The following is a 26,105-nucleotide window of genomic DNA, read 5'->3' as shown; positions in this document are numbered from 1 at the left end:
TCTCTGTTTTAAGTGTATCTCTGTGGCAGAATTACAGCGCCACATACTGGTCTGGCATGTATACTACATCGTTTTGAGTCATTTCAGTGGTTTTGTGCGTACGCAGATATTTCTTGAGACGAGAAAAAAAAGATGGGATAGGAAAAGATCTTTGTGTGAACAGGGCCTAAAAAGATATGGAGCAATAAAACAAACACTTTGAAAAACTAAAATCTGAATGTACTGAATTATTGTACTGAAATCCTACTTATGTCACTTGCATAATAATTTGGAACAGTGTAATCCAGATGCCAATTAATATCAAAACAGAGTATAAGGGGATCACTGCAAAAGGATCAGAATCAGATTTGCACAGTAAAAAAGAGAAAAAATAAATTTGCACAAATTTTCAGTTCAAGGTAAACACTGCTTTGGAACAGCCAGCCAGTTGAACTGAAAATGCGAACAGAGATTGATGGTCGTGCATAGTCTCTCTTCTTTTATTATTGTTATATGTATTTATTTCATTTTATTAATTTATTTTGTGTGTGTGTGTGTGTGTGATTATCGTTTTAATTTAAAAAAAAAAAAAAAAAAAAAAAAAGCCTAACCCGGGGTCAGGGGCTGCAAATTAACCTTTGGCTAGAAGCCTGTGGCATCGGCTGCATGAAATTGTAGCAATGCTATTCTGCATTGTCACTGATTAACAAAACAAACAAACAAACAAACAAACAAACAAATAAATAAATAATGTTACAGTAGTTGGTAATACAATTTCCTCATTTGATTGAGTCAGAGGTGATTTTCTCTGGGTACGCACAGCCACAATAAATTGATTTTAATAATGATTTCAGTGTTTGACTGTCGAGGAGGAAACACATTGTAGAATCACAGTAGATTATTCTGATATTTCCTCATGATGCTGAATTCTAAACTGTAGGGTCTGCACAGTCTCAAGGATGAGCAGGTCCCACCATAAACTGTGTTTAAGCCTCAATTCACGGAACTTTGGTTTGTAAATCTTACATCGATTCCGGCCCGGCAGACACTAATGGATCACGAGACTCTTTTTATGACTGTTTCGATAAGTCCCCTAACCTCTCCTCCGCGACTTCAAAGGGGGTGCAACACCACGGATCGGGTTCTAGGGACCAGGTCCAAATTCCAAACGGTCATAAAAGGAAAATACACGCACACACCCACAGACACACACACACACACACGGCTCCCCTACATAGAGACTGTATGCACAAACATTATACCTACAAATATGAATGTATCGGCCATTGTAGTGCTCGCTGCATGTATGTGTTACTAGTGTAGAGTTGTAGAATTGACTGTAGTAGGTTAGTTTTCATGTGAAACTGTAGTAATAGAGTGTAAAGGGTATCTTCTTTATATGACGAGAGACACCTGTCGAGTTTGATTTCTCCGTAAAGCTGTGAATCCGAGCTATTCACTGATGTACGTTACATTTCTGTCAAATGCATCGTTCAATGTTTAATAACACTATGAAGAAAATGCATTGATTCAACATACCATAAATTTATTCGGGAGACAGGACAAAGGAATGTGGAAACCCGCCAAATTGCAACGCTAGCATTGGAGGACGTTATCAAGAAGGCGTTCTGGTCTGTTGTCTTTAAAACACCATGACACGCGTCTTTTGGTGGCACAAGTTTTTCTGCACGAGTTCCTGCCGTCAAGACGGACTCTCTTCTTTATTTTCCGGTCATATTACAACAGTTAAACCTTCGTTTGAAACTTCTCCGAAACAACCTCCGGAAGAAGAAGCAACTATCAAACCGAGCGCTCCGAAACTCCAAGCACCCTGACTAACCTATGCAAGTATAACGTTGTTACGATTTTAAATACTGAGTTTCCTTGCTGGCTCTTACAGGTGAACTGTTGCAATTTGACCTGCTTTGATCATCTCTTTCGTTTCTGCCTTTTCTTCTACTTTGTATGTATTTGTATTTACTTGTGTCCATTTAGCCGTATAACCTGTGTATTACCCGTTTCGTATATTAAACTCATTATATCCATGCTTTTTGCTCACTTGCTCATTTTAGCAACAACCGAGTCACTTTAACGTTCTGATTCTAATATCCTTGCTCTATATTTGGAGGCTATGATAGAAAGTTAGTCTCCCGGCCCGAGAATAACATTTCTGTCGTGATAATCTGTGGATAATTTTCCGTTTCGGTGGACGAACTGATAGTTTTCCACATAATTATTAAACCAGAACTAATCATATATGTGATTGATTATAATTCGTTGTAGTTAATTCACCATATATGTTTAATTCCCCGTTGGGTCGATATATGAACGTCATAAAGCTTTCTGAATTATGATATTCATATTTCATCCATAAATTGATTAATAACTGTACATCGCTACAGAGCTGTGTTTATCCCACATTAAACCACAGTGTAGTTAGTCTTGTTTTTTCAGTTAATATGTGTAGTGATTTTCAAGTGACAAACTACTGTCAGACATGACCCCAATAAAAAACAAATGAGTGTTCCATCATGGATCTGAATCATTGTCTTTTCTCTTTCTTTCAGTTTGTGTGAATGCAGTATTACAGAGGAACAGTGTGTCATCCTGACTTCAGCTCTGAAATCAAACCCATCACACCTGAGACAGCTGGACCTCAGTAAGAATAAACTAGGAGACTCTGGAGTGGAAAACCTCAGTGATCTACTGATGAACCCACAATGCAAGCTGGGAAAACTAGAGTTAGTATCATTATAGCAGTTATAGTATGATTAAAGTTCACTGTTTAGTTCATTTTAAGACAACAGGGCTCAAGTAATAGTGTTTATAGTCCTGCACCTTCTGTTATACTTCATTTTAAATGTCTTTTAACTTGTAAGTCTTAGTGCACTATATATTTCATTTTTTCTCACAGCCTCATTTTCATCCACATAAGATTCAATATGGCGTCTAACCTGACTAATGTTCACTGCATTAAATTTGAAGGCGCTGATGGTACTGATTGTGTAAATATCATTCTGCAGAAATCTGTTTCTACAATAAAGAGTAAAGAAAAGAGACAAAAGATATTGTTTAAAGATGATAGTGAAGCATTGACATCTTCCAGCTTACAGAACTAGTGTGACTGAGTTAAAACGGACCAGGGAATTAAACTAGAATTAAACTAAGTGCCTGGTGTAGGACTTCAGTAAGGTGGTTCACATGAATCTGAGTCATTTTCTTTCTCTTTCTGTCTTCAGTCTGTATGAATGCAGTATTACAGAAGAACAGTGTGTCATCCTGACTTCAGCTCTGAAATCAAACCCATCACACCTGAGACATCTGAACCTCAGTGGCAGTAAAATAAGAAACACAGGAGTGAATCACTTATGTGACGTACTGAAGGATTCACACTGTAAACTGAAGAGCTTGTTGTGAGGAACTTTCATCTATACGAAAGACAAAAGTGTTTTTGTATTTGACTGAAACAGAATGAAGACTTTGTCTTATTTCACCCAATGTAGGTTAATATACTGTGAAATGACAGATGAAGTTTGTTCTGCTCTGACTTCAGCTCTGAAATCAAACCCATCACACCTGAAACAGCTGGACCTCAGTGTGAATAAAATAGAAAACACAGGAGTGAATCACTTGTGTGACGTACTGAAGGATTCACACTGTAAACTGGAGATATTGAGGTCAGTAACATTCACATACACTGTCAGCAAAAAGGTACACCGCTGTGACTGGGGCAGTACCCTAAGGTACAAAAGTGAAAAGGTACCTTACTTACCCCTAAATGGTACACATTAGTACATTTTCCCTTTTGTACCTTAGGGTACTGCCCCAGTGACAGCAGTGTAAATTTTTTTTCCTGACAGTGTACAACAATCATAATTCTTAAAATCGCTTCTACAGTTTAAATCAAGACATAGAGTTCACAGTTTTGGTGAATTCCAAATTAAAACAATTATCCCTATACCCTACTCACTCTTGAAATGGGGACTTTGAAGGCAGCAGGGTTTTTGCTTGCCATAATACAGCTGTTTGCAACACACTTGGCAAAGACAAAGACAATGGGTCTCATTCACTAAGCAAGTATGCGCAAAAATTTGTGCGTGAAATGTGCATAGGAACGATTTTAAGAACAAATCATGATTCACCAAAAATTTTGTACTAAAAACCATTCTAAATGTATGACAAAATATAGGAACAACTGAAAACACTCATGCAAAAAAAGCACTTACTCTGTACGGCCCTATATTCATGTTAAGAAGTTATATAAATATGACATTTCATTGTATTAGTCATGAAATTAATTGTATTATAGAATCCATATATAAAATTGTATAGTAAAATGATTAAATAATACAATTTAGTCTTAAATACATTTCATTATATACAGTGATTATGTTCAGCTGCAAAGTTTCTCTGAATAATGCAGATATGCGTATGTATAGCTGGCTAATGAGAGGTCTGCAATCTGGGTCTGTATAAGAGGTGTTTATTGTGAGAACTGGTGTGAATGGGACGCTTGGCATTGCTCGAGGATCAGGCATGTCTGACGAGAGTGACGTAAGCCTGTTAGGAAACCGTGTGTGGAAAGCCCTTATATGGACATAGTTTGGCCGTGTTTTATGCAAATGACTAACCTCGAGCATGCAGCCGCTCATTTAGAATACTCCAAATTCACTAAAATAAGAAAGAGATTAAGAACAAATTAATGTGCGTATGCATGTATTGTGAATTAGACAGAGATTTTCCTCACCTTGTGTTAGTGATTAGACAACATAAATACATTAAGCGCCCTCTAGTGGCGTGAAAGAAAAACTATATAAACAAACAAATGGCTCCTGCAATTATGTTTTGAAAGAATCATCTGAATGATTCATTTGTCTGGTTAGTCCATGGTTCCTACAGCACGTATTGTGAATTAGGCGGAGATTTTTCATGAGAAGTTCTCCTGTGTGTACGAATACGAAATAATCCACGCAATTATTCCTGAATGAGACCCAGTGTAACTTCATTATCTTTACTTGGAACATTACCATGACAATGAAGTATGGCGTCCATCAGCCTATTAGCTTTTCTTACAATAACATTCTTACAACAATAAGTGTTGCAAATAAATATACATTTTATAATGAAGCTTTTAAAATATATGCTTTATGTGTTTTTGGGTGTTCCTTCTCTGCTTTAACATTTCTGAAAGCTTGCTATCTTTTCTTTGGACACTGAAGGTAAAGTCACATGTCTCTAACATATCTACTATTAAATGCATTTCTTGCCTATGAAACTAATTTAAACTTTGTATGGAATGCAAGCTTTAAAATGAATCGTGAGAACTCGTTAATGATCATAAATGATAAAATTACTTCTTTGAAGTGACCATCACATGTAGGCTACTCTTTGCTGACAGACTTGTGGAACGGCCCTTATTGAAGGGATTCAGTTGTTCACTTTCGTTTGGAACGTCCCTACAAATGGTGTATCCTTCCTGAAGTGCCATTGAAGGGCACAAAAAAGCAGATTGGAATTCATCCTATATTTGTTATGAAGATGCTATAACTTTGCAGAATGAAGATTTTCTTTTTCTCATTTCTCCAAATGCAGTTTTAGAAGCTGTGATCTGACAGATGAAGGTTGTTCTGCTCTGACTTCAGCTCTGAAATCAAACCCATCACACCTGAGACATCTGGACCTCAGTGTGAATAAAATAGGAAACACAGGAGTGAATCACTTGTGTGACATAATGAAGGATTCACACTGTAAACTGCGGAGATTGAGGTCAGTAACATTCACATACAACAGTGGTTCTCACTAGCCTGATGTGGTCATACTCAATTCTAGTTCGAATATGAGTCTGATACTGCTCCATTGGGCTTTGATTATGGGGGCGTATTTCAACCGATCCAGGAAAGACCTCAATTGGATAGACCTACAACCAATCAGAGCTACAGAGTAAGTGACATATGTTGAGCGACGCATAGTTGTCAACAGAACTCTTCTTAGCGACCATCGGGGCCAGCTGATAAATCAAACTTTTGCCGAATCCCGACAAATCCCGACTTAATCTTTCCCATCGACAAATGCCTTGATCGCGGTCCTCTGTTCCTTTTTTAAAATTAATGCGCTGTCGATATCTTCTATAACAGACGCGATGGCGGAATCTACACATCTCAGTTCTTCAACAGCCATCATTGTTGTAAACTAATTGACCTTTCGCAAAGACCCGCCCCCCTTAATTACTGTTGCTTTGTCCGACAAGCCGTGGCACTGTCACGCCACACAGAGTGGAAAATACATCGCGGAGCAAAGAGGAAACTGACAACACATCGACAGACGAGACAGAGCAGGTTACTTATGATATTAAACAAAGTCCCAGCTTTCAAACTGTGTAGTTATTAAAAAATTCAAACAATAAAAACCGTTTTGTGGCTCTTTAATGGGTTGTGACCATGATCGTGACAGATTGCTGTAGCGCCTCAGCTCAAGAGGCTCGTGAACCGATCATCTCTTCCTACTAGTCCATTTATAGCATCAAATAAACATGAATGAACATGAGAATGAATGTTGTTTCAAACGCGGAAAGACGTCAATATGCACAATTTTTCAAGTTTAACTGCACAGAGGTTAATCTTCTAACTCCTGACTGCTTTGTCGGACAAAATGGCAGATGCGGCGTTCTGATTGGTTAGATCGCTTGTCAATCAAACTCCCCAAGCGCTCTTTGATGACGTGGCTGATTACGTTTCTGGTGATAATCTGTCAATCATCGCCCTGACAATGTGATTGGTCCGAACAGTTTCTGTTCGGGCATAATTACTCCTCTACGGATCGAGTCCAGACCGAACTCCCCAACCTCAAAATGTTGTGGGTGGGGCTAAGTTCGGCTGGCATCCAGGCTAGGTTCTCACACTTTCCAGGCAAAAATCACCAAGTGTCATTAAATGCAAGCTTATATACACCATATTTTAGATATCATATTTTGTTCAATAGAAACATTCCCGTAGTTCAGTGAATCACATGCTTATGAGACCCACAACAGTTCTTTGACTCTTGCCCTTTTGCAGATCTGTGGAATCTAATAAGACACGTACACCATAATAGTAACATTTAGAAATTTTGAAAGCCAAATAAATACATTTATGCATCTGTAGTAATTCGGTCTATTTCAAAACTCTTCCCATGTGTTTAGAAGTGCTTGAAGTGCTCTGTCTGGTTTAATGATCAATTGGTGGTCAACACCCCATAACCAGATCTGGCTGTGCTGCTTGATGAGAACACCTGAGATGAGAATGACTAAAATAATCAAAATGTTTAAAGCTACACTATGTAACTTTTTTTATTTATTTAAAAAATAACACAATCTTATAAATCAGAGAGTGCAGAAAGAACAGTCTTAAAAACTGTGGCTTTACCCAAATACACTTTGATAAACCTGTAATCCATTATTTTCCGGACTATTGCAATAACTTCTATACTGTGTAAAACTATGGAATGAGTTTTGGCTGATCATCTCACCTCAACTGTGGCCTCTACACTAGATCCGCTTCAGTTTGTGCCTCTATTACTCAGTATAAGAGTAATAGAGGCACAGATGACGCTGTGCTGACCCTGCTTAATACAGTTACAAAACATCTCATGTATCCTAAAGCAAGTGTCAGGGTTTTGTTTGTGGATTTTAGCTCTGCTTTTAATTCAGTGAAGACACACATTCTCCTAAAAAGGGTTATTGATCTTAATATTAATACGGGGTAAGTCCTTTGGATTAGAAACTTTCTTTCTTGCCGTCACAGAGGGTCTGTGTCAGAGAAGTAATGTCTGATGTGCTCACTTTGAGACATTTTAAATATCTTGGTTCAGTTCTGGACTCCCAGCTGAGCTTCGCTGAAAATTCAGAGTACATTTTCAAAAGATGCTCGCAGTTAAAATAACGTGTGTTTAGCTATTTTATGTGCTGGAGAGCCAAAGACAAATTTCTACCTTGGTGGACAATAAAGATACACAATTAAAACAATAATACTGAATTATATTTTAGAGCTGTTTGGTAAATTTCATGAGAAATTACATGCATTATTCACACTTACAAAGAAATGTAGCTCCAGTATTCAGTTTTTTTTTTTCACCACTAGAGTGTAGGGTAGCATTAAAGGGATTTTCCACCCAAAAATGCATATTTCATCATTTATAAACCCTCATGCCATCCCAGATGCATATGACATTTTTCAGATGAACACAAAGATTTAGATAAATGTTAGTCCATACAAGTGTACTGGACCTCCAAAGATGATGCTTTATAAACCACACAAAGCAAACCCAACGGGAATCCATACAACCACAGTTGATTAATTGTCTTCTGAAGCAAAACGATAGGTGTTTGTGAGAAAAATACAAAAAAATATACTTTTTAAACAATAAATATTCACATAATCTATAAACCTTGTAACCTTTGGTGGAGGATCCCTTTAACATTCACTTCAACATTTTAAACCAAGACAATTTATACTCAGTCTCTCCTTCAAAGCCTGTTTACAGTGTATTTGTGAAAAATAATTAATCTTAGTCATGAGTTTTGTGATATGATGAAACTAAGATGATCTCTGTCTGTTTGTCTCTTTCTAGTTTAAATGACTGTGGCATTACAGAAGTTTCTTCTTTAACTCAGTCTTTGACAAACACAAAAGCACTGCAGTTTTTAAAAGAGCTTGATCTGGGAAACAACATGATCAGAGACTCAGAGCATCTCAGAGACGTGATACAAGACTCAAACTGTAAACTGACGTGAGTAAACATCTCTGTGATGTTAAAGATACTTTCATTTACCTCTGACACTTGAAAAAAGGAAAATATAATTAAGCTCAATTGAAAGCTAGTTCAAAACCATTGGTCAATCACATAGTCACCAGCCAAGAAAAGTTCAGACTTAAGAAAAATCATGGATGCTGTCTACCACGATGTACTAAAGTTATAGTTAGGTTCGGGTTAGGGTTTAGAGTAGGTTAGGAGTTAATATATGTTTCATCATTGTGTAGGCAGTCAGTACAGTGATTGACATGACCAATGAAATCTTTAGAATCAGCTGGGGGCGTGGTTTGTGCTTTAGTGGTTTTGGCAGAAAAAACTAAGGAACAAACAACTTTATTGAACAATAGATTTACTGACTGCATCAGTAGTAGAAAATCATTAGGATTTGGTAGACCATAATGAGACTGACAGTTGTACACAGACTGTAGGAAAACTCTGGTAAAATCAGTGATTCCAGCTTCAGCTCACAGCCGTCCAGCCTCACATGATCGATGTTTCTTGTGTGTTTTTACTTTGACTTCACATTAATTTTTAGCTTTCTGTACTTTCAAAACCCTAAGAAATGTGTGAGGATGAGTTTGTATGAGTTTTATATCTTTCATATGAACAGGGATTTTTGGTGAGACTATATAATATACATGAATATACAGAAATGCATGTATTTGATAGTAAATTTAAATTTAAACAGCTTCAAAACTACACTGTTTTAACACATGTAAAGTTTATTATACTAGCTCTTATGCATTACTTTAAAATCATGTTTTTCTTCAGCACCAATTGCTGGATTTTGTCATTACACCAAGTTTATTTGAAAATTTACTTGAATTCTTGCTTCATGTTCCCTTCTGCAGGTTTTTGAGTCCTGCTGCGGTTGAAGCCTGGCAGAATTTGAACAGAGTTGTGGGTAAAAGCCTGTTACTCCTGAGAGAGCTGAATCTGAGTGAACGTGAACTAGGAGACACACAAGTGACTCAGATCGCTGCTCTACTGCAGGATAAATACTATGAACTCAGCACACTGATGTGAGTATTTGGCATGGGTTAATATGTGTAGTGATTTTCAAGTGACAAACTACTGTCAGACATGACCCCAATAAAAAACAAATGAGTGTTCCATCATGGATCTGAATCATTGTCTTTTCTCTTTCTTTCAGTTTGTGTGAATGCAGTATTACAGAGGAACAGTGTGTCATCCTGACTTCAGCTCTGAAATCAAACCCATCACACCTGAGAGAGCTGGACCTCAGTAAGAATAAACTAGGAGACTCTGGAGTGGAAAACCTCAGTGATCTACTGATGAACCCACAATGCAAGCTAGAAACACTAGAGTTAGTATCATTATAATGTACAGCAGTAATGTTCTGAAAGTTCACTGTTTAGTTCATTTTAAGACAACAGGGCTCAAGTAATAGTGTTTATAGTCCTGCACCTTCTGTTACACTTCTTTTTAAATGTCTTTTAACTAGTAAGTCTTAGTGCACTATATATTTCATTTTTTCTCACAGCCTCATTTTCATCCACATAAGATTCAATATGGCGTCTAACCTGACTAATGTTCACTGCGTTAAATTTGAAGGTGTTGATGTACTGATTGTGTAAATATATTTCTGCAGAAATCTGTTTCTACAATAAAGAGTAAAGAAACGAGACAAAAGATATTTTTTAAAGATGATAGTGAAGCATTGACATCTTCCAGCTTACAGAACTAGTGTGACTGAGTTAAAACGGACCGGGAAATTAAACTAGAATTAAACTAAGTGCCTGGTGTAGGACTTCAGTAAGGTGGTTCACATGAATCTGAGTCATTTTCTTTCTCTTTCTGTCTTCAGTCTGTATGAATGCAGTATTACAGAAGAACAGTGTGTCATCCTGACTTCAGCTCTGAAATCAAACCCATCACACCTGAGAGAGCTGGACCTCAGTAAGAATAAACTAGGAGACTCTGGAGTGGAAAACCTCAGTGATCTACTGATGAACCCACAATGCAAGCTAGAAACACTAGAGTTAGTATCATTATAATGTACAGCAGTAATGTTCTGAAAGTTCACTGTTTAGTTTATTTTAAGACAACAGGGCTCAAGTAATAGTGTTTATAGTCCTGCACCTTCTGTTACACTTAATTTTAAATGTCTTTTAACTAGTAAGTCTTAGTGCACTATATATTTCATTATTTCTCACAGCCTCATTTTCATCCACATAAGATTCAATATGGCGTCTAACCTGACTAATGTTCACTGCATTAAATTTGAAGGCGCTGATGGTACTGATTGTGTAAATATCTTTCTGCAGAAATCTGTTTCTACAATAAAGAGTAAAGAAAAGAGACAAAAGATATTTTTTAAAGATGATAGTGAAGCATTGACATCTTCCAGCTTACAGAACTAGTGTGACTGAGTTAAAACGGACTGGGGAATTAAACTAGAATTAAACTAAGTACCTGGTGTAGGACTTCAGTTAGGTGTTTCACATGAATCTGAGTCATTTTCTTTCTCTTTCTGTCTTCAGTCTGTATGGATGTAGTATTACAGAAGAACAGTGTGTCATCCTGACTTCAGCTCTGAAATCAAACCCATCACACCTGAGAGAGCTGGACCTCACTGGCAATAAAATAGAAAACACAGGAGTGAATCACTTATGTGACGTACTGAAGGATTCACACTGTAAACTGGAAATATTGTTGTGAGGAACTTTCATCTATATGAAAGACAAAAGTGTTTTGGTATTTGACTAAAACAGAATGAAGACTTTGTCTTATTTCACCCAATGTAGGTTAATATACTGTGAAATGACAGTTGAAGGTTGTTCTGCTCTGACTTCAGCTCTGAAATCAAACCCATCACACCTGAGAAATCTGGACCTCAGTGTGAATAAAATAGGAAACACAGGAGTGAATCACTTGTGTGACGTACTGAAGGATTCACACTGTAAACTGGAGAGATTGAGGTCAGTAACATTCACATACACTGTCAGCAAAAAGGTACACCGCTGTGACTGGGGCAGTACCCTAAGGTACAAAAGTGAAAAGGTACCTTACTTACCCCTAAATGGTACACATTAGTACATTTTCCCTTTTGTACCTTAGGGTACTGCCCCAGTCACAGCGGTGTACATTTTTTTTCTGACAGTGTACAACAATCATAATTCTTAAAATCGCTTCTACAGTTTAAATCAAGACACAGAGTTCACAGTTTTGGTGAATTCCAATCAAAATAATCATCCCTATACCCTACTCACTCTTGAAATGGGGACTTTGAAGGCAGCAGGGCTTTTACAGCTATATAATATAGCTGTTTGCAACACACTTGGCAAAAACAAAGACAATGGGTCTCATTCACTAAGCATGTGTGTGCACAAATTTGTGCGTGAAATGCGCGTAGGAACAATTTTAAGAACAAGTCACGATTCAAAAAAAAAAAAAATCGTACTAAAAACCATTCTAAATTTATGAAAAAATATAGGAACAACTGAAAACACTCATGTGCAAAAAAAAGCACTTCCTCTGTACGTCCCTATATTCATGTTAAGAAGTTATATAAATATGAAATTTCATTGTATTAGTCATGAAATTAATCGTATTATAGAATCCATATATAAAATTGTATAATAAAATGATTAAATAATACAATTTAATCTTAAATACATTTTATTATATACAGTGATTATGTTCAACTGCGAAGTTTCTCTGAATAATGCAGATATGCGTATGTATAGCTGGCTAATGAGAGGTCTGCAATCTGGGTCTGTATAAGAGGTGTTTTTTGTGAGAACTGGTGTGAATGGGACGCTTGGCATTGCTCGAGGATCAGGCATGTCTGACGAGAGTGACGTAAGCCTGTTAGGAAACCATGTGCGGAAAGCCCTTATATGGACATAGTTTGGCCGTGTTTTATGCAAATGACTAACCTCGAGCATGCAGCCGCTCATTTAGAATACTCCAAATTCACTAAAATAAGAAAGAGGTTAAGAACAAATTCATGTGCGTATGCACGTATTGTAAATTAGACTGAGATTTTTCATGAGAAGTTCTCCTGTGTGTATGAATACGAAATAATCCACGCAATTATTCCTGAATGAGACCCAGTGTAACTTCATTATCTTTACTTGGAACATTACCATGACAACGAAGTATGGCGTCCATCAGCCTATTAGCTTTTCTTACAATAACATTCTTACAACAATATAAGTGTTGCAAATAAATATACATTTTATAATGAAGCTTTTAAAATGTGCTTTATGTGTTTTTGGGTGTTCCTTCTCTGCTTTAAAATTTCTGAAAACTTGCTATCTTTTCTTTGGACACTGAAGGTAAAGTCACATGTACATATCTACTATTAAATGCATTTCTTGCCTATGAAACTAATTTAAACTTTGTATGGAATGCAAGCTTTAAAATGAATCTTGATAACTTGTTAATGATCATAAATGATAAAATTACTTCTTTGAAGTGACCATCACATGTACCCTTTGCTGACAGACTTGTGGAAGGCCCTTAGTGAAGGGATTCAGTTGTTCACTTTCGTTTGGAACGTCCCTACAAATGGTGTATCCTTCCTGAAGTGCCAAAAAAGCAGAGTGGAATTCGTCCTATATTTGTTATGAAAATGCTATAACTTTGCAGAATGAAGATTTTCTTTTTCTCATTTCTCCAAATGCAGTTTTAGAAGCTGTGATCTGACAGATGAAGGTTGTTCTGCTCTGACTTCAGCTCTGAAATCAAACCCATCACACCTGAGACATCTGGACCTCAGTGAGAATCAAATAAGAAACGCAGGAGTGAATCACTTATGTGACATACTGAAGGATTCACACTGTAAACTGGAGAGTTTGAGGTCAGTAACATTCACATACAACAGTGGTTCTCACACTTTTCAGGCAAAAATCACCAAGTGTCTTTAAATGCAAGCTTATGTATATAAATCATATTTTAGATATCATATTTTGTTCAACAGAAACATTCCTGTAGTTCAGTGAATCACATGCTTATGAGACCCACAACAGTTCTTTGAGAACTGCATCAACTGTTCTTTGAGGGTTTATAAATGATGAAATATGCAAGTTTTCAGAAATTTTAAAGCAGAGAAGGAACACCCATTTTTGCAGATCTGTGGAATCTAATAAGACACATACACCATAATAATAACATTTAGAAGTTTTGAAAGCCAAATAAATACACTTATGCATCTGTAGTAATTTGGTCTATTTCAAAACTCTTCCCATGTGTTTAGAAGTGCTTGAAGTGTCTGGTTTAATGATCAATTGGTGCTCAACACCCCGTAACCAGATCTGGCTGTGCTGCTTGATGAGAACACCTGAGATGAGAACGACTTAAATAATCAAAATGTTTAAAGCTACACTATGTAACTTTTTTTATTTATTAAAAAAATAACACAATCTTATAAATCAGAGAGTGCAGAAAGATCAGTCTTAAAAACTGTTGCTTTACCCAAATACACTTTGATAAACCTGTAATCCAGTATTTTCCGGACTATTGCAATAACTTCCATACTGTGTAAAACTATGGAATGAGTTTTGGCTGATCATCTCACCTCAACTGTGGCCTCTACACTAGATCCGCTTCAGTTTGTGCCTCTATTACTCAGTATAAGAGTAATAGAGGCACAGATGACGCTGTGCTGACCCTGCTTAATACAGTTACAAAACATCTCATGTATCCTAAAGCAAGTGTCAGGGTTTTGTTTGTGGATTTTAGCTCTGCTTTTAATTCAGTGAAGACACACATTCTCCTAAAAAGGGTTATTGATCTTAATATTAATACGGGGTAAGTCCTTTGGATTAGAAACTTTCTTTCTTGCCGTCACAGAGGGTCTGTGTCAAGAGAGGTAATGTCTGATGTGCTCATTTTGTGACATTTTAAAGTGCATTATTCACACTTACAAAGAAATGTAGCTCCAGTATTCAGGGGTTTTTTTTACCACCAGAGAGACAAAAGCGTAGTGTAGCATTAAAGGGATTTTCCACCCAAAAATGCATATTTCATCATTTATAAACCCTCATGCCATCCCAGATATATATGACTTTCTTCAGATGAACACAAAGATTTAGATAGATTAGATAAATGTTAGTCCATACAAGTGTACTGGACCTCCAAAGATGATGCTTTATAAACCACACAAAGCAAACCCAACGGGAATCCATACAACCACAGTTGATTAATTGTCTTATAGACAATTAATAAAACTGTAGGTGTTTGTGAGAAAAATACAAAAGAAAAGACTTTTTTTAAACAATAAACATTCACATAATCTATAAACCTTGTAACCTTTGGTGGAGGATCCCTTTAACATTCACTTCAACATTTTAAACCAAGACAATTTATACTCAGTCTCTCCTTCAAAGCCTGTTTACAGTGTATTTGTGAAAAATAATTAATCTTAGTCATGTGTTTTGTGATATGATGAAACTAAGATGATCTCTGTCTGTTTGTCTCTTTCTAGTTTAAATGACTGTGGCATTACAGATGTTTCTTCTTTAACTCAGTGTTTGACAAACACAAAAGCACTGCAGTTTTTAAAAGAGCTTGATCTGGGAAACAACATGATCAGAGACTCAGAGCAGCTCAGAGACGTTATACGAGACTCAAACTGTAAACCGAGGTGAGTAAACATATCTGTGATGTTAAATATGCTTTCATTTACCTCTGACACTTGAAAAAAGGAAAATATAATTAAGCTCAATTGAAAGCTAGTTCAAAACCATTGGTCAATCACATAGTCACCAGCCAAGAAAAGTTCAGACTTCAGAAAAATCATGGATGCTGTCTACCACGATGTACTAAAGTTATAGTTAGGTTCGGGTTAGGGTTTAGAGTAGGTTAGGAGTTAATATATGTTTCATCATTGTGTAGGCAGTCAGTACAGTGATTGACATGACCAATGAAATCTTTAGAATCAGCTGGGGGCGTGGTTTGTGCTTTAGTGGTTTTGGCAGAAAAAACTAAGGAACAAGCAACTTTATTGAACAATAGCTTTACTGACTGCATCAGTAGTAGAAAATCATTAGGATTTGGTAGACCATAATGAGACTGACAGTTGTACACAGACTGTAGGAAAACTCTGGTAAAATCAGTGATTCCAGCTTCAGCTCACAGCCGTCCAGCCTCACATAATCGATGTTTCTTGTGTGTTTTTACTTTGACTTCACATTAATTTTTAGCTTTCTGTACTTTCAAAACACTAAGAAATGTGTGAGGATGAGTTTGTATGAGTTTTATATATTTCGTATGAACAGGGATTTTTGGTGAGACTATTTAAAACCTTCAGCTTATAAATTGAGTTTGATAGTAAATTTAAACAGCTTCAAACTACACTATTTCAACACATGTAAAGTTTATTATACTAGCTCATATGTATTACTATTTAAAATAACTACTAATTCAAACAGCATTATTAGAAACATGCATGTACATATAAGTGATATTGAATGATTATTGTTGGTTTAGTATTCATAATAAATTATCATTTTGTTTTATTTACAGGTGAAATTGATTGAGAAGATGTAAGAGCAGAGATGAAGTGGATTAACAAGGATATATAGAAGTCTTCAGTATAAGGCCTACAATTAAACTCATCCATATTAAAGCAATTAAAATATTGCTAATCATAACTCTGATTGCCAAATTTATCACTTTCTTTCATTTCTGTCATTTGACTTTCTGACTTTCTGTCATTTTACATTTACATTTGAATATATTTTTTTCAATTTGTAGTTGATGCCATTTTATTGTATTGTAATATGTGTTGAATTATTGTAAATATACAAATAAGAGCTTGATTATTTTTAGTTTGAAAGGCAAATTGAGTTTTGAGAAGAATTGTTTGAGAATCATTCTAGACTGACTAATAAAGATAAACATTATATAACCCATTCTCATCTCACTGCCAGTTATGACAATCAATGACAATTAATTTTGTACCCATTTTGAGTTCTGTTCATGTTTGAGTTTCCCAGTTAATCTTTTAATCTGTTAATTAGTTCAGTTCAGTTCTCCTTTGTTCTCTCTGTTTATTTCGATGGTTACTAGTTAGTTCTGCTCAGGTGTGTCTCGTTAAATAGTCTCATTGTTCCTCTGTTTGTTCTTATAAGCCTGTCTTTTAAGCCCTGTGTTTTGTCCTGTCTAGTTGTCTGTCGTTGTTGCTATTTTCTGGTTGTTTGGTTCTTATTTTTGGTATTCCTGAGAAACCTGAGCATTTCTGTTAAGGGTGCATTCACACTTGTAGTTTGATTTGTTTGGTTCATTTGGTTCGGACCAAAAAAGAAGAGAAAAAAAACCCATTATGCTGTGTCCGAAACCGCCTACTCAATAAGTAGGTACTTAATTTCAATAAGTACTTACTTAACAAGCACTAAAAGAGTAGGTACTTAAAAGCCAAATCTCATTGGGTATGAATGTGATCCGACGGCAAATCATCCGCCATGTTGACGTTATCATGTGACCTACAACATTATCACAAGCGCAACAACTTAAAAGATATGAGTGACAGGTTTAATTAATACCTGTAAATATCTTGATTTTGATTAAATTTGCATATTTGGTGGTTGTTGAAGAAACAGCTGCCCATTAATTTTGTGACTGTAGTACAACTAATATACTGACCCACAGTTTATTTTTTGATATGAAAACCTAAATTCACATGAATATGTTGTTAATTTCTTCTTTTTATATCATCCACAAGCAAAAGTGGCATACACCTCCTTCATGTTTTCATTTTTCCTGTTGAATTAGCTCTAGTTTCATCCCTCAGGCTTATAAATAAACAACAAACAAATAAATAAAATACTTTTTGTGCATTATGATGATGTATTCAAAGATATTTAACCTCATCATCATGCTTTTTGTCTGTGTATATAATCTCAAACCAGAGGTGTAAAGAGTACCTAAAAACCATACTTAAGTAAAAGTACAGATACCTTGCATGGAAAATGACTCCATTACAAGTTACAAGTAACCAACTCCAATACAACTTGAGTAAAAGTCTTAAAGTATCTGATTTTAACAGTACTTAAGTATTTTATTTGTACTGAATGTAGGCTCAAAAATGCACTAGTCAACAACTGAGAGACATGCCGGTGAAAAGAAACAGTTGATTTGTAAGATGAGAAATCGTGTTTATTTTCTAAAGCAGATAGTTAAATACAATTTAGCTGATAAATAAAATAATGTTAAGTAAAAATAACTAAGTCAAAGTCTTCTTGCACTGGATATGCTGGTTTTAGCCTCATTGGCGGCTGCAGTCATGACCTCATTTCAAACACCTGCGATTCAGCAACTTCCTGCTAATGCACTTACATTCACGTAAAGTCGCCTTGTTGACAAGTTTGGGTGAGTAAAGGCAAAAGCACAAGATATAGTACCTTCAGTGCCCTTAGATGGCGTCTTTATGGCAGAAACAAACTGCTGCAGAAAAAGTTAGGTGCCATGCAAAATGTAATGTGTAATTACATAACTCATCACAAATGTAGTGGAGTAAAGAGTACATTTACTTGCTAAAAAATGTAGCCAAGAGGAAAGTAAAAGTTGGTAATATATTTGATACTCAGTACAACTACAAAGTAGCCAAAAAGATACTTAAGTAGAGTAACTAATTACATTTACTCAAATACTTTACACCTCTGTCTCAAACTATGATGTATAAAAACCCATATTTATGTTTGTTTGTTTGTGTTTTTGTCATTATTATTGTTCATTGTTAAAAATACAACCATGGTATTTTCCCCCGATCTTGTATGTAATTATAGGTCCTGCAATAAAGATATGAGCAACACTACCTAGTGTGGTTTCCCACAGTGTAAGCAATGTCTGCACAAAGAAGACGTCGGGGTGCTGCTCGAAGATCTTGTCTTCTGGCTCTTGGAGAAGACTGTTGATTTTATACTCAGAAAATGTAATTATCACTACTTAAAAATTAAGATTACCCCAGAATGAATTGCTTTGCTAGCCCACCCCAACACTTACACACAATAATATTGATAAATGCTGACCGAAACTTAATTAAATTACTTTTAAAACAAGCAAAATGTAGTTTTGTCATATGACAGTCTCAGAGCGGACAGAGGACCCAGAGGCGAATGGCAGTAGAGAAACAGTTTAATAATAATAATTCAGGGAGAAACACAGGCAGATTGCCGAGCACCAGATTCTTGGTTGCTCGCAGCTGGAAAAACTAACAAACAAAAAGGGATCCCGCGCTTGACAGTGGGCTCGCAGCAGCGGTGTGCACGGTCCCGAACCAGAAGTCACAGCACCGCAGATGGCAGGTGTCCAATCGATCTCAGGCTGCAGAGAGATTAGGCAGAGAACAGGTATGACGTACACGGCAAAACAATACAGACAGAACTAAGACTAAGACAGAAGACTAACAATAGGCTACGAAGAGCATAGGAAGAGGCTTGGTCAGCATAAAGAGCCGAGCGACAGGTAAGGAAAAACGCGTATAATAATCTGGCAGAGACTGGAGAAAACAGCAGCCTCCTTGTTAAGATTTTGGATGTCTGTTGCTACACATTTGGCCAATGTATTAAATATTAGGTATTGCTTACAATATTATTGTTATTTATATTTGTTTGTTTCTAAGAAATGTATTATATTGTATGGCCAGAGATGTACAGTTATTGTTAGATATGTGTGTGTGCCTGTCACAAGAAGGAGGAGCAGAACTGGACCACAGTACACAGAAGTGTGTGCGGTTCTATGTGTGTGCTCAAGGACACAGAGAACTGTGGTTCTACTCCTAGAACCTTATAAGGACATTAGCCATCTTGGTTGAGTTTACTGGAGTTCAAGGACACAAAAGCCAGACAGCTTGAACCTGCGAGGCCTTGTGAAGAGTCTGGAAACTTTGGGAAAGTTACAACGTACGTCAATCAAGAAGATAACCCAATGTCTGCAATAAACAACACGAGTATAAAAGACTGAGGAGTTGATTGCCTCTTCGGATACTGATACGTCGGTACCCCCGATGCCTAGAAGCCCACAGCTGAGGACGAGAAACCCCAAGCTGAAGATGGGAAGCCCAGAGCTGACTATACCTTTGACTCAAAAGAGTGATTACTGTATTTTACCTTAATGATGAAGTTTTATTTGCCTTTACATTTTTGTTTATTATAAAAAGTTAAGTAACCAATTAAAAGAAATTTAATTGATTGTTCTAACAATCATGTATTTGCAGGCGGTGAACCCAACATCCCACTGCCATCTCAACACAGCTGTGCCCATTCTGTGGCTTTATTTTGATGAAGAAGCTGACCACCGTGAACACTTTCGCTTGTCTTTGCCATCCATCATGTCCCTTATTGCTGTTCTTCTCAAAGGGGATATCATTGATCCAGAGGATGAAGAAGGCCATGATGATGGACCCCTGAACCCCACAACCTTGAAACAAGAGTGGGAGAAGATGTGCAGGACAATCTGGCTGCTGCTTTATCTGCTCCAAACATTTGTGTGCTCTCCATCAGCAAGGCTACCTGTAAAATATTTAAACTGATTAAAACATTTTACAATTCATTCATGTAAGCATTCTGTTTCTTGCCATATTTCATTTCATATTTTTACAATTACATGCTAATTTTTGTTGTAGCTTCATTACTTTTGTGGTGTAGTGGGCTAAACCGCTGAACTGGTGAGCAGAAGGTTGCTGGTTCAATCTCCACAGTGTCACCACCAGTGTGTCCTTGAGCAAGACACTTTACTCCAGGTTACTCCATGGAGCTCGTCCCTGTAATAAGAGCACTGTTAGTCACTTTGGATAACACCATCTGCCAAATGTAAATTTGATTTTTGTAAATCTTTTTTTGTTAGTGTCACAGACGCTAATTAAAGCTGCTTATTTCTTAAAGTTTACTTTTTCAAGGTACTATTATCTAATAAATACATACATACATTTCATACAGTTTCTTTTTTTTTATTATTTATTTTATTGGAGGATAAATACATTACAGATAAACTTAACAGAAATCAAATCAGAAGTTCCTCCGAATTTTCCATATGCAAAAAAACAAAAAACAACCAAGCTATAATTTTTTCTGCAGTTAACTATACATATTTGTACATGCATATATACACACGCACATGTACACCAATAATCTTTCCTATACATGCACATACCATCTAAGTATACACTGTACATATAACATATGCACATATTCAAACATACAGAAAACTCATAAAACAAAACCGCTTCCCACCTACCCGCCCGTCCCAACCATTCAACCGCCCACCCACCACCTCTCCGTCTGCCTGATACGCACCACATAAGGAGGAATACTTATTAAAAAAATAAAAAAAACAGGAGTGGAATGGATCTTAGATCTAACTCAAGTTAAATCAACATCCCATTCCTCCAGGTCTCCTCCGTCTTCTCCCCTTAAATATCTTATAAAGGGATCCCAAGTTTTACCAAATTGTTGTCTCTTATTCCTTAGACAGAGCCATATACGCTCCAAATGTAATGTATTTGTGAGTTTGTCAAGCCAAAGCTGGAAAGGAGGTGGCAGTTTATTTTTCCAGAATGTCAGAATAAGCTTTTTGACCGTTAAAAATCTGTAGGAAAAAAATCGTTGTTGAGACTTGGACAGACAGTCTTGGACAGACAGTCTTGAAACACCAAAGACGATTAAAAACTCATCTGGTTCAATATGTTGCCCAGTGATTTCAGAGATGACACTAAAAATCTTGCACCAGCAGCTTCGAAGACTGGGACATAATGCATAACTGTGAAGCAGGTTCACATCTGTCGTCCTGCATTTGTCACATTTTGAAGAGACGCCAGGAAATATTCTAGATAATTTTGTCTTAGAGTAGTGTAGTCTATGCAAGATTTTGAACTGAATGAGGCAGTGTCTGGAGTTTATAGAACATCTATTAATCTCTTACAGGCTATCTGCCCATAACTCATTGGAAATTTCTGACCCTAATTCTTCTTCCCATAATCTTTTGATTGAAGATGTATCAGGACATTGGGAGGCCTGGAGAGTTTTTAAAATGCAGGAAATCATTTTCCCTTGTCCTTAAGGCAGGTGTCAAGACATGAAGGGCAAATTGTTGTGGACCTGTTTAAATAGGATTGTACGTAGTTCCTGACTTGCAGGAACCTGAAAAAAATACATCTAAGTTTGTATTTTTCCTGAATTTTTTCAAAGGAAATAAAGGTATCTTCTTGATACAAATCCCTTACTGTGTGGATTCCTGCATCTCTCCATTGCTGAAAACCTTTATCTAGTGTGGAAGGTAAAAGAGAGGTTATCAGCTATGGGAATTAATAAGGGTAACGTCTCCACCCTGAAATGAGTTCTAATTTGTTTCCAAATACGAATGACACTACTAACGACAGGGCTATTTCTGTAGATTTCTTTTTTACAGCTTGTTGGTGAAAGAATCACAGCACCAAGATCGTACGGGGTACATTCGTCCTGTTCTAATCTGAGCCAGTCTAGTTGTCCGCTTTTATCATTTAATATTATTGATATAATTCTGACATTAATTGCCCAGTAGTAGCAGCAGAAGTCAGGAAAGACAAGACCCCCTACATTTAAAGGTTTGGAGAGATGTAGTTGTTTGATTCTATGATTTTTATAATTCCAAATAAAGGGTAAGATAACTGAATCTAGTTGCTTAAAAAAGGACTTGGAAAGAAATAGAGGGGTGTTTTGAAACAGATATAGTAATTCTGTCAGGACCACTATCGTCAAATATGATTGATAATTACATACAGTTTGTATTGGCAGTATGGTTCTGTTCTGGGCAAGAACTCCCTGCGTATCCATGCAGCCTAGCATGGATAAGAGCAGGGAGAACAGCAATAACCCCCCTAGGGTAAACAGAACAGAACCAACATATGCAGATATAATTAATGTCAATAATCTAACATGCACACATATTTCAAGAATTAGTTTGATTCAGGGGAATCATAAGGCCAATCCTGACTGAAGAGAGGAGGAGCTGGGGATGGAGGTGGGTAATTAGCTCCTGAGAATGCAATAGCTGCTGATAATACTGAAGAGCTAATATATGGGTGCTATTATAGGCGTCGTATTCCTATAGGTAGACGTGAGTCACCTGGGAATCAGCTTATGCAAGCTTGACTGATGTGACCTGCCAGAACTGATGCTAACACTGGATTTCCTTCAGTACCACTATTGTCAAATATGATTGATAATTGAATAGAGTTTGTATTGGCGGTATGGTTCTGTTCTGGGCATGAACTCCTTGCGCATCCATGCAGCCTAGCATGGATAAGAGCAGGGAGAGCAGCAATAACCCCCCAAAACAAAACCATATGCTGATATCCCCCAACACAAACTGACTGCGAAAATCTGAATGCCATGTTCCTTAAATGCAGTTACCTGAATGAGCCCAGGCCACAAGCATGTTACCAGTACCTGAAAGCTTATGCAAGAGCATGTTGCCCTTACCCAGATGACCTAAACGAGTATGTTACCAATACCCGCATAAGGCATAGCAACAAGCATGATGCCAAAATACTAGCACAACGAGCATATCCCATGAATGAGATGCCATCTGGAATGAAGAAAGTGAAGATTGGTTATCAAAATGAATTGACACTGCTTGCTTAAGGTATGTATCCACAGTCCAAGTTCCAGTTCTGTGATAAATGTTACTATCACCTGCTGGTATTGAGAGTTAATCCTCTCATGCAGGTGCAGATGTACATGCTTGTTGGCTGTAGTCCTGTGGTAAACCTTTATCCATGTGAGTTGTCTTAATCTTTACTCAGAATGTGAAGATGGATTCTCTTCTAGAATGGTGTCCTTCTCTGCTGCGTCGGTTGTTCACTTGGGCAAAACATCCTTAACTGCTCCCCTGCAACAGACAAACTGCTGTGAGCTTGAGATGAGAGATGGAGATTTCCTCTTTACTTGGAAATACGTCACTATACTGTAGTAATGTCAGTGACAACCTCCAGTTAATGCAGATTTAGCAACAACAATCAATAACAGCTGGATGGTTTAATGCAACAAATGTGATGCTTATACCTAGATTTACTTAGCCGCAAATATGAGAATTGCTTAAAATTCCCAAATCACTAGAACAAGTTATGTATTGTTGATGTGTACTTGCATAAATCCCAAATATTTCCACAGTTTAGTCAAGAGAAATCCACCATTTAACTGGTGAAGTGGTCTGTATCATTGCGTCGCCTGTCAATTATGTCATATCCTTGTTATAATTTGGTTGTCGGTTAAAAACACAGATTTTTTATTTTTTTTTAAATGGGAAAAGCTTACACACCTAGCAGCAGCAAAACTGATACAACACGCATGTTGTAAATCACAGACTGGTATAAAACTAGTATTAAACTGTATTAATTAAGTATTAAAGTATTAAAGCGGCAGTCTGGTCAGGGAAGCATACACCTGTTGCCAAATACATAAACTATTATTTATATATATATATATATATATATATATATATATATATATATATTGGGGGATTATATATATATATTGGGGGAAGCTTACACCTGTAGCGGCAGCAAATCTGATACAACAAGCATGTTGTAAATCACAGACTAGTATTAAATTAGTGGTAGTCTGGTCGGGGAAGCATACACCCGCACCAATAGCTCTGAGTTAGATGCAGCGTGCAGCTAAGCAATGAAATACAGTGCTTCCTCATTCATGAACATGATTTCTGCTCCCGTCGGGCTGTTTCATTCGGCTGTGGAAGTGAAGATGACGACTCCCATGATTTCACACTCCTTTACGGGATCATCAAGCCACAATGTTGTTAGTGTTGAATAAGAGACCTCTGTGTATTTAAGGACAAGCATGTTACAATACTCTGATGAGTTTTAAGCCACAGAAAAGTTGCTAACTTAACACAGAATGTTGCAATAGGATCAGATATCATAAAGAGCATGAAGCATAAAGTCTAAGACAACAGCTTAAGATAGCATGTACCTAAATAAACTTACCACAGTATGTGCTTATAGTATGCAGCACTGGAAGCTTAGGTAACAGGAATTTTTTTATACATTTGCCTTCCATAGCAACCAGCTCTTCCTCTGAGGTAAATCCTTTTAGAAGTATTCCTCACCGCATCTCAGAACGATGAAAAGTACATGAAACTGACTACATTTGATGCGTTTTTCCGAGCTGTTGATGCGTTCACTCTGCTGCATTGATCACCTCAGAATTTGCGTCTGAATAGAGCTTGCGCTCCATGGTTGTGGCTGCATTAGCGGATAATGAGCTGAGCCGCAAACTACTGATATGTCTCTCTTTTCATACAGATTACATAAACAGAGAATATTTGTTTTCGATTTGACTTAGATGATTTAAAACCTGAAATTTCAACGTTTGTTTAGACATTCTAATTTTTGTGTCATTAGTATTCACTAAGTTACAGTTCATTTTCTGAGAACTATCAGATACTTCATTCAGAGAGCGACTGCGGCTCGCACATCAGTTTTCTTTATTTTGCAAAAAGCACAACATTTTGTTTTTACAAAAATAAAAGAAGACATTTCACAGATTAGAATGGTATATAACTCTTATTTTTTTATCTTATTCTAAGTATTTTTAGTCTTTTTCACACTGATAAGAAAAAAACTGACTCCAGGGTGTTATTTCATGACAGCACACGCTTAATTATTTGCTTCGAACAGTGAGATTGCATTCAATAATGAGGCCTGAAACCAATCTGTGAATATTGGAATCAATCCATTTTTCCTGCTTACACGGTCGTATGAGATCTGTGCCACATATGGAAAAATCAGAATTGGGTCACTTGACCCATGCAGTATAAATGGGGCCTTAATTTGGGATATTCTCAGGTCCATTCAGCTCCTCCTCTCACCAGAGCTCCTCCCTGCTTAATGCTTAGTGCTAACTGCTAATAACAATAGTCTGCTTTTGTTGTCACGGAGAGAAAAGCTACTGGATGAATTACTTCAGGGATTATTAAATAATATCTGGATGCAATCATATGGTAAAAGGTCTCCAGCATGCTTGTATGTATAGCACTATGAAGCTTGTCTGGCTATCACCAGACCAAGCTCAATTTAATATTGAACATTGGTCTGGGGAGTCTGCTATGTATTTTCTACTGCACAAGAGGCGTGATCAACGAGCATTATTCACGCAATTGGATAGTCCTTCAACCAATCAGATCAACGATCCGGGTGACGTACTTTGCAGAGCGACGCAAAAACTCCAGACAGGTTTAGTTTGTATAGAGGGTATGCATCGATGTCACTTTCCCGTCGGAACGCGCTCCCTCAGCTGGACTGAGTGGCAAAAGAACCTGCTGCGTGACTGAATTTAATAGGGGAAACTGCGAAAACGGCGAATTACACTAAAGGT

General features: G+C 37.0%; 1 protein-coding gene across 1 annotated transcript in view; it reads left to right on the top strand.

Annotated features, from left to right (window-relative positions):
• The window catches only part of LOC125269873 (NACHT, LRR and PYD domains-containing protein 3-like), a 52,934-nt gene extending 36,299 nt beyond the window's left edge, over positions 1 to 16,635 (top strand). The window contains exons 7-15 of the mRNA XM_048192908.1: positions 2,547 to 2,720; positions 3,219 to 3,392; positions 9,920 to 10,093; positions 10,595 to 10,768; positions 11,271 to 11,444; positions 11,535 to 11,708; positions 13,421 to 13,594; positions 15,221 to 15,379; positions 16,261 to 16,635. Of these exons, the coding sequence (XP_048048865.1) occupies positions 2,547 to 2,720; positions 3,219 to 3,392; positions 9,920 to 10,093; positions 10,595 to 10,768; positions 11,271 to 11,444; positions 11,535 to 11,708; positions 13,421 to 13,594; positions 15,221 to 15,379; positions 16,261 to 16,264 (1,381 nt within the window). The 3' untranslated portion in view covers positions 16,265 to 16,635. The remainder of the gene's footprint in view (positions 1 to 2,546; positions 2,721 to 3,218; positions 3,393 to 9,919; positions 10,094 to 10,594; positions 10,769 to 11,270; positions 11,445 to 11,534; positions 11,709 to 13,420; positions 13,595 to 15,220; positions 15,380 to 16,260) is intronic.
• The last annotated feature ends 9,470 nt before the right edge of the window (positions 16,636 to 26,105 follow it).

The sequence above is a fragment of the Megalobrama amblycephala genome, linkage group LG6 (genome assembly GCF_018812025.1).
Source record: "Megalobrama amblycephala isolate DHTTF-2021 linkage group LG6, ASM1881202v1, whole genome shotgun sequence".
In the NCBI taxonomy this organism is placed as follows: Eukaryota; Metazoa; Chordata; class Actinopteri; order Cypriniformes; family Xenocyprididae; genus Megalobrama; species Megalobrama amblycephala.
This window is presented reverse-complemented; position numbering and strand designations above follow the sequence as displayed.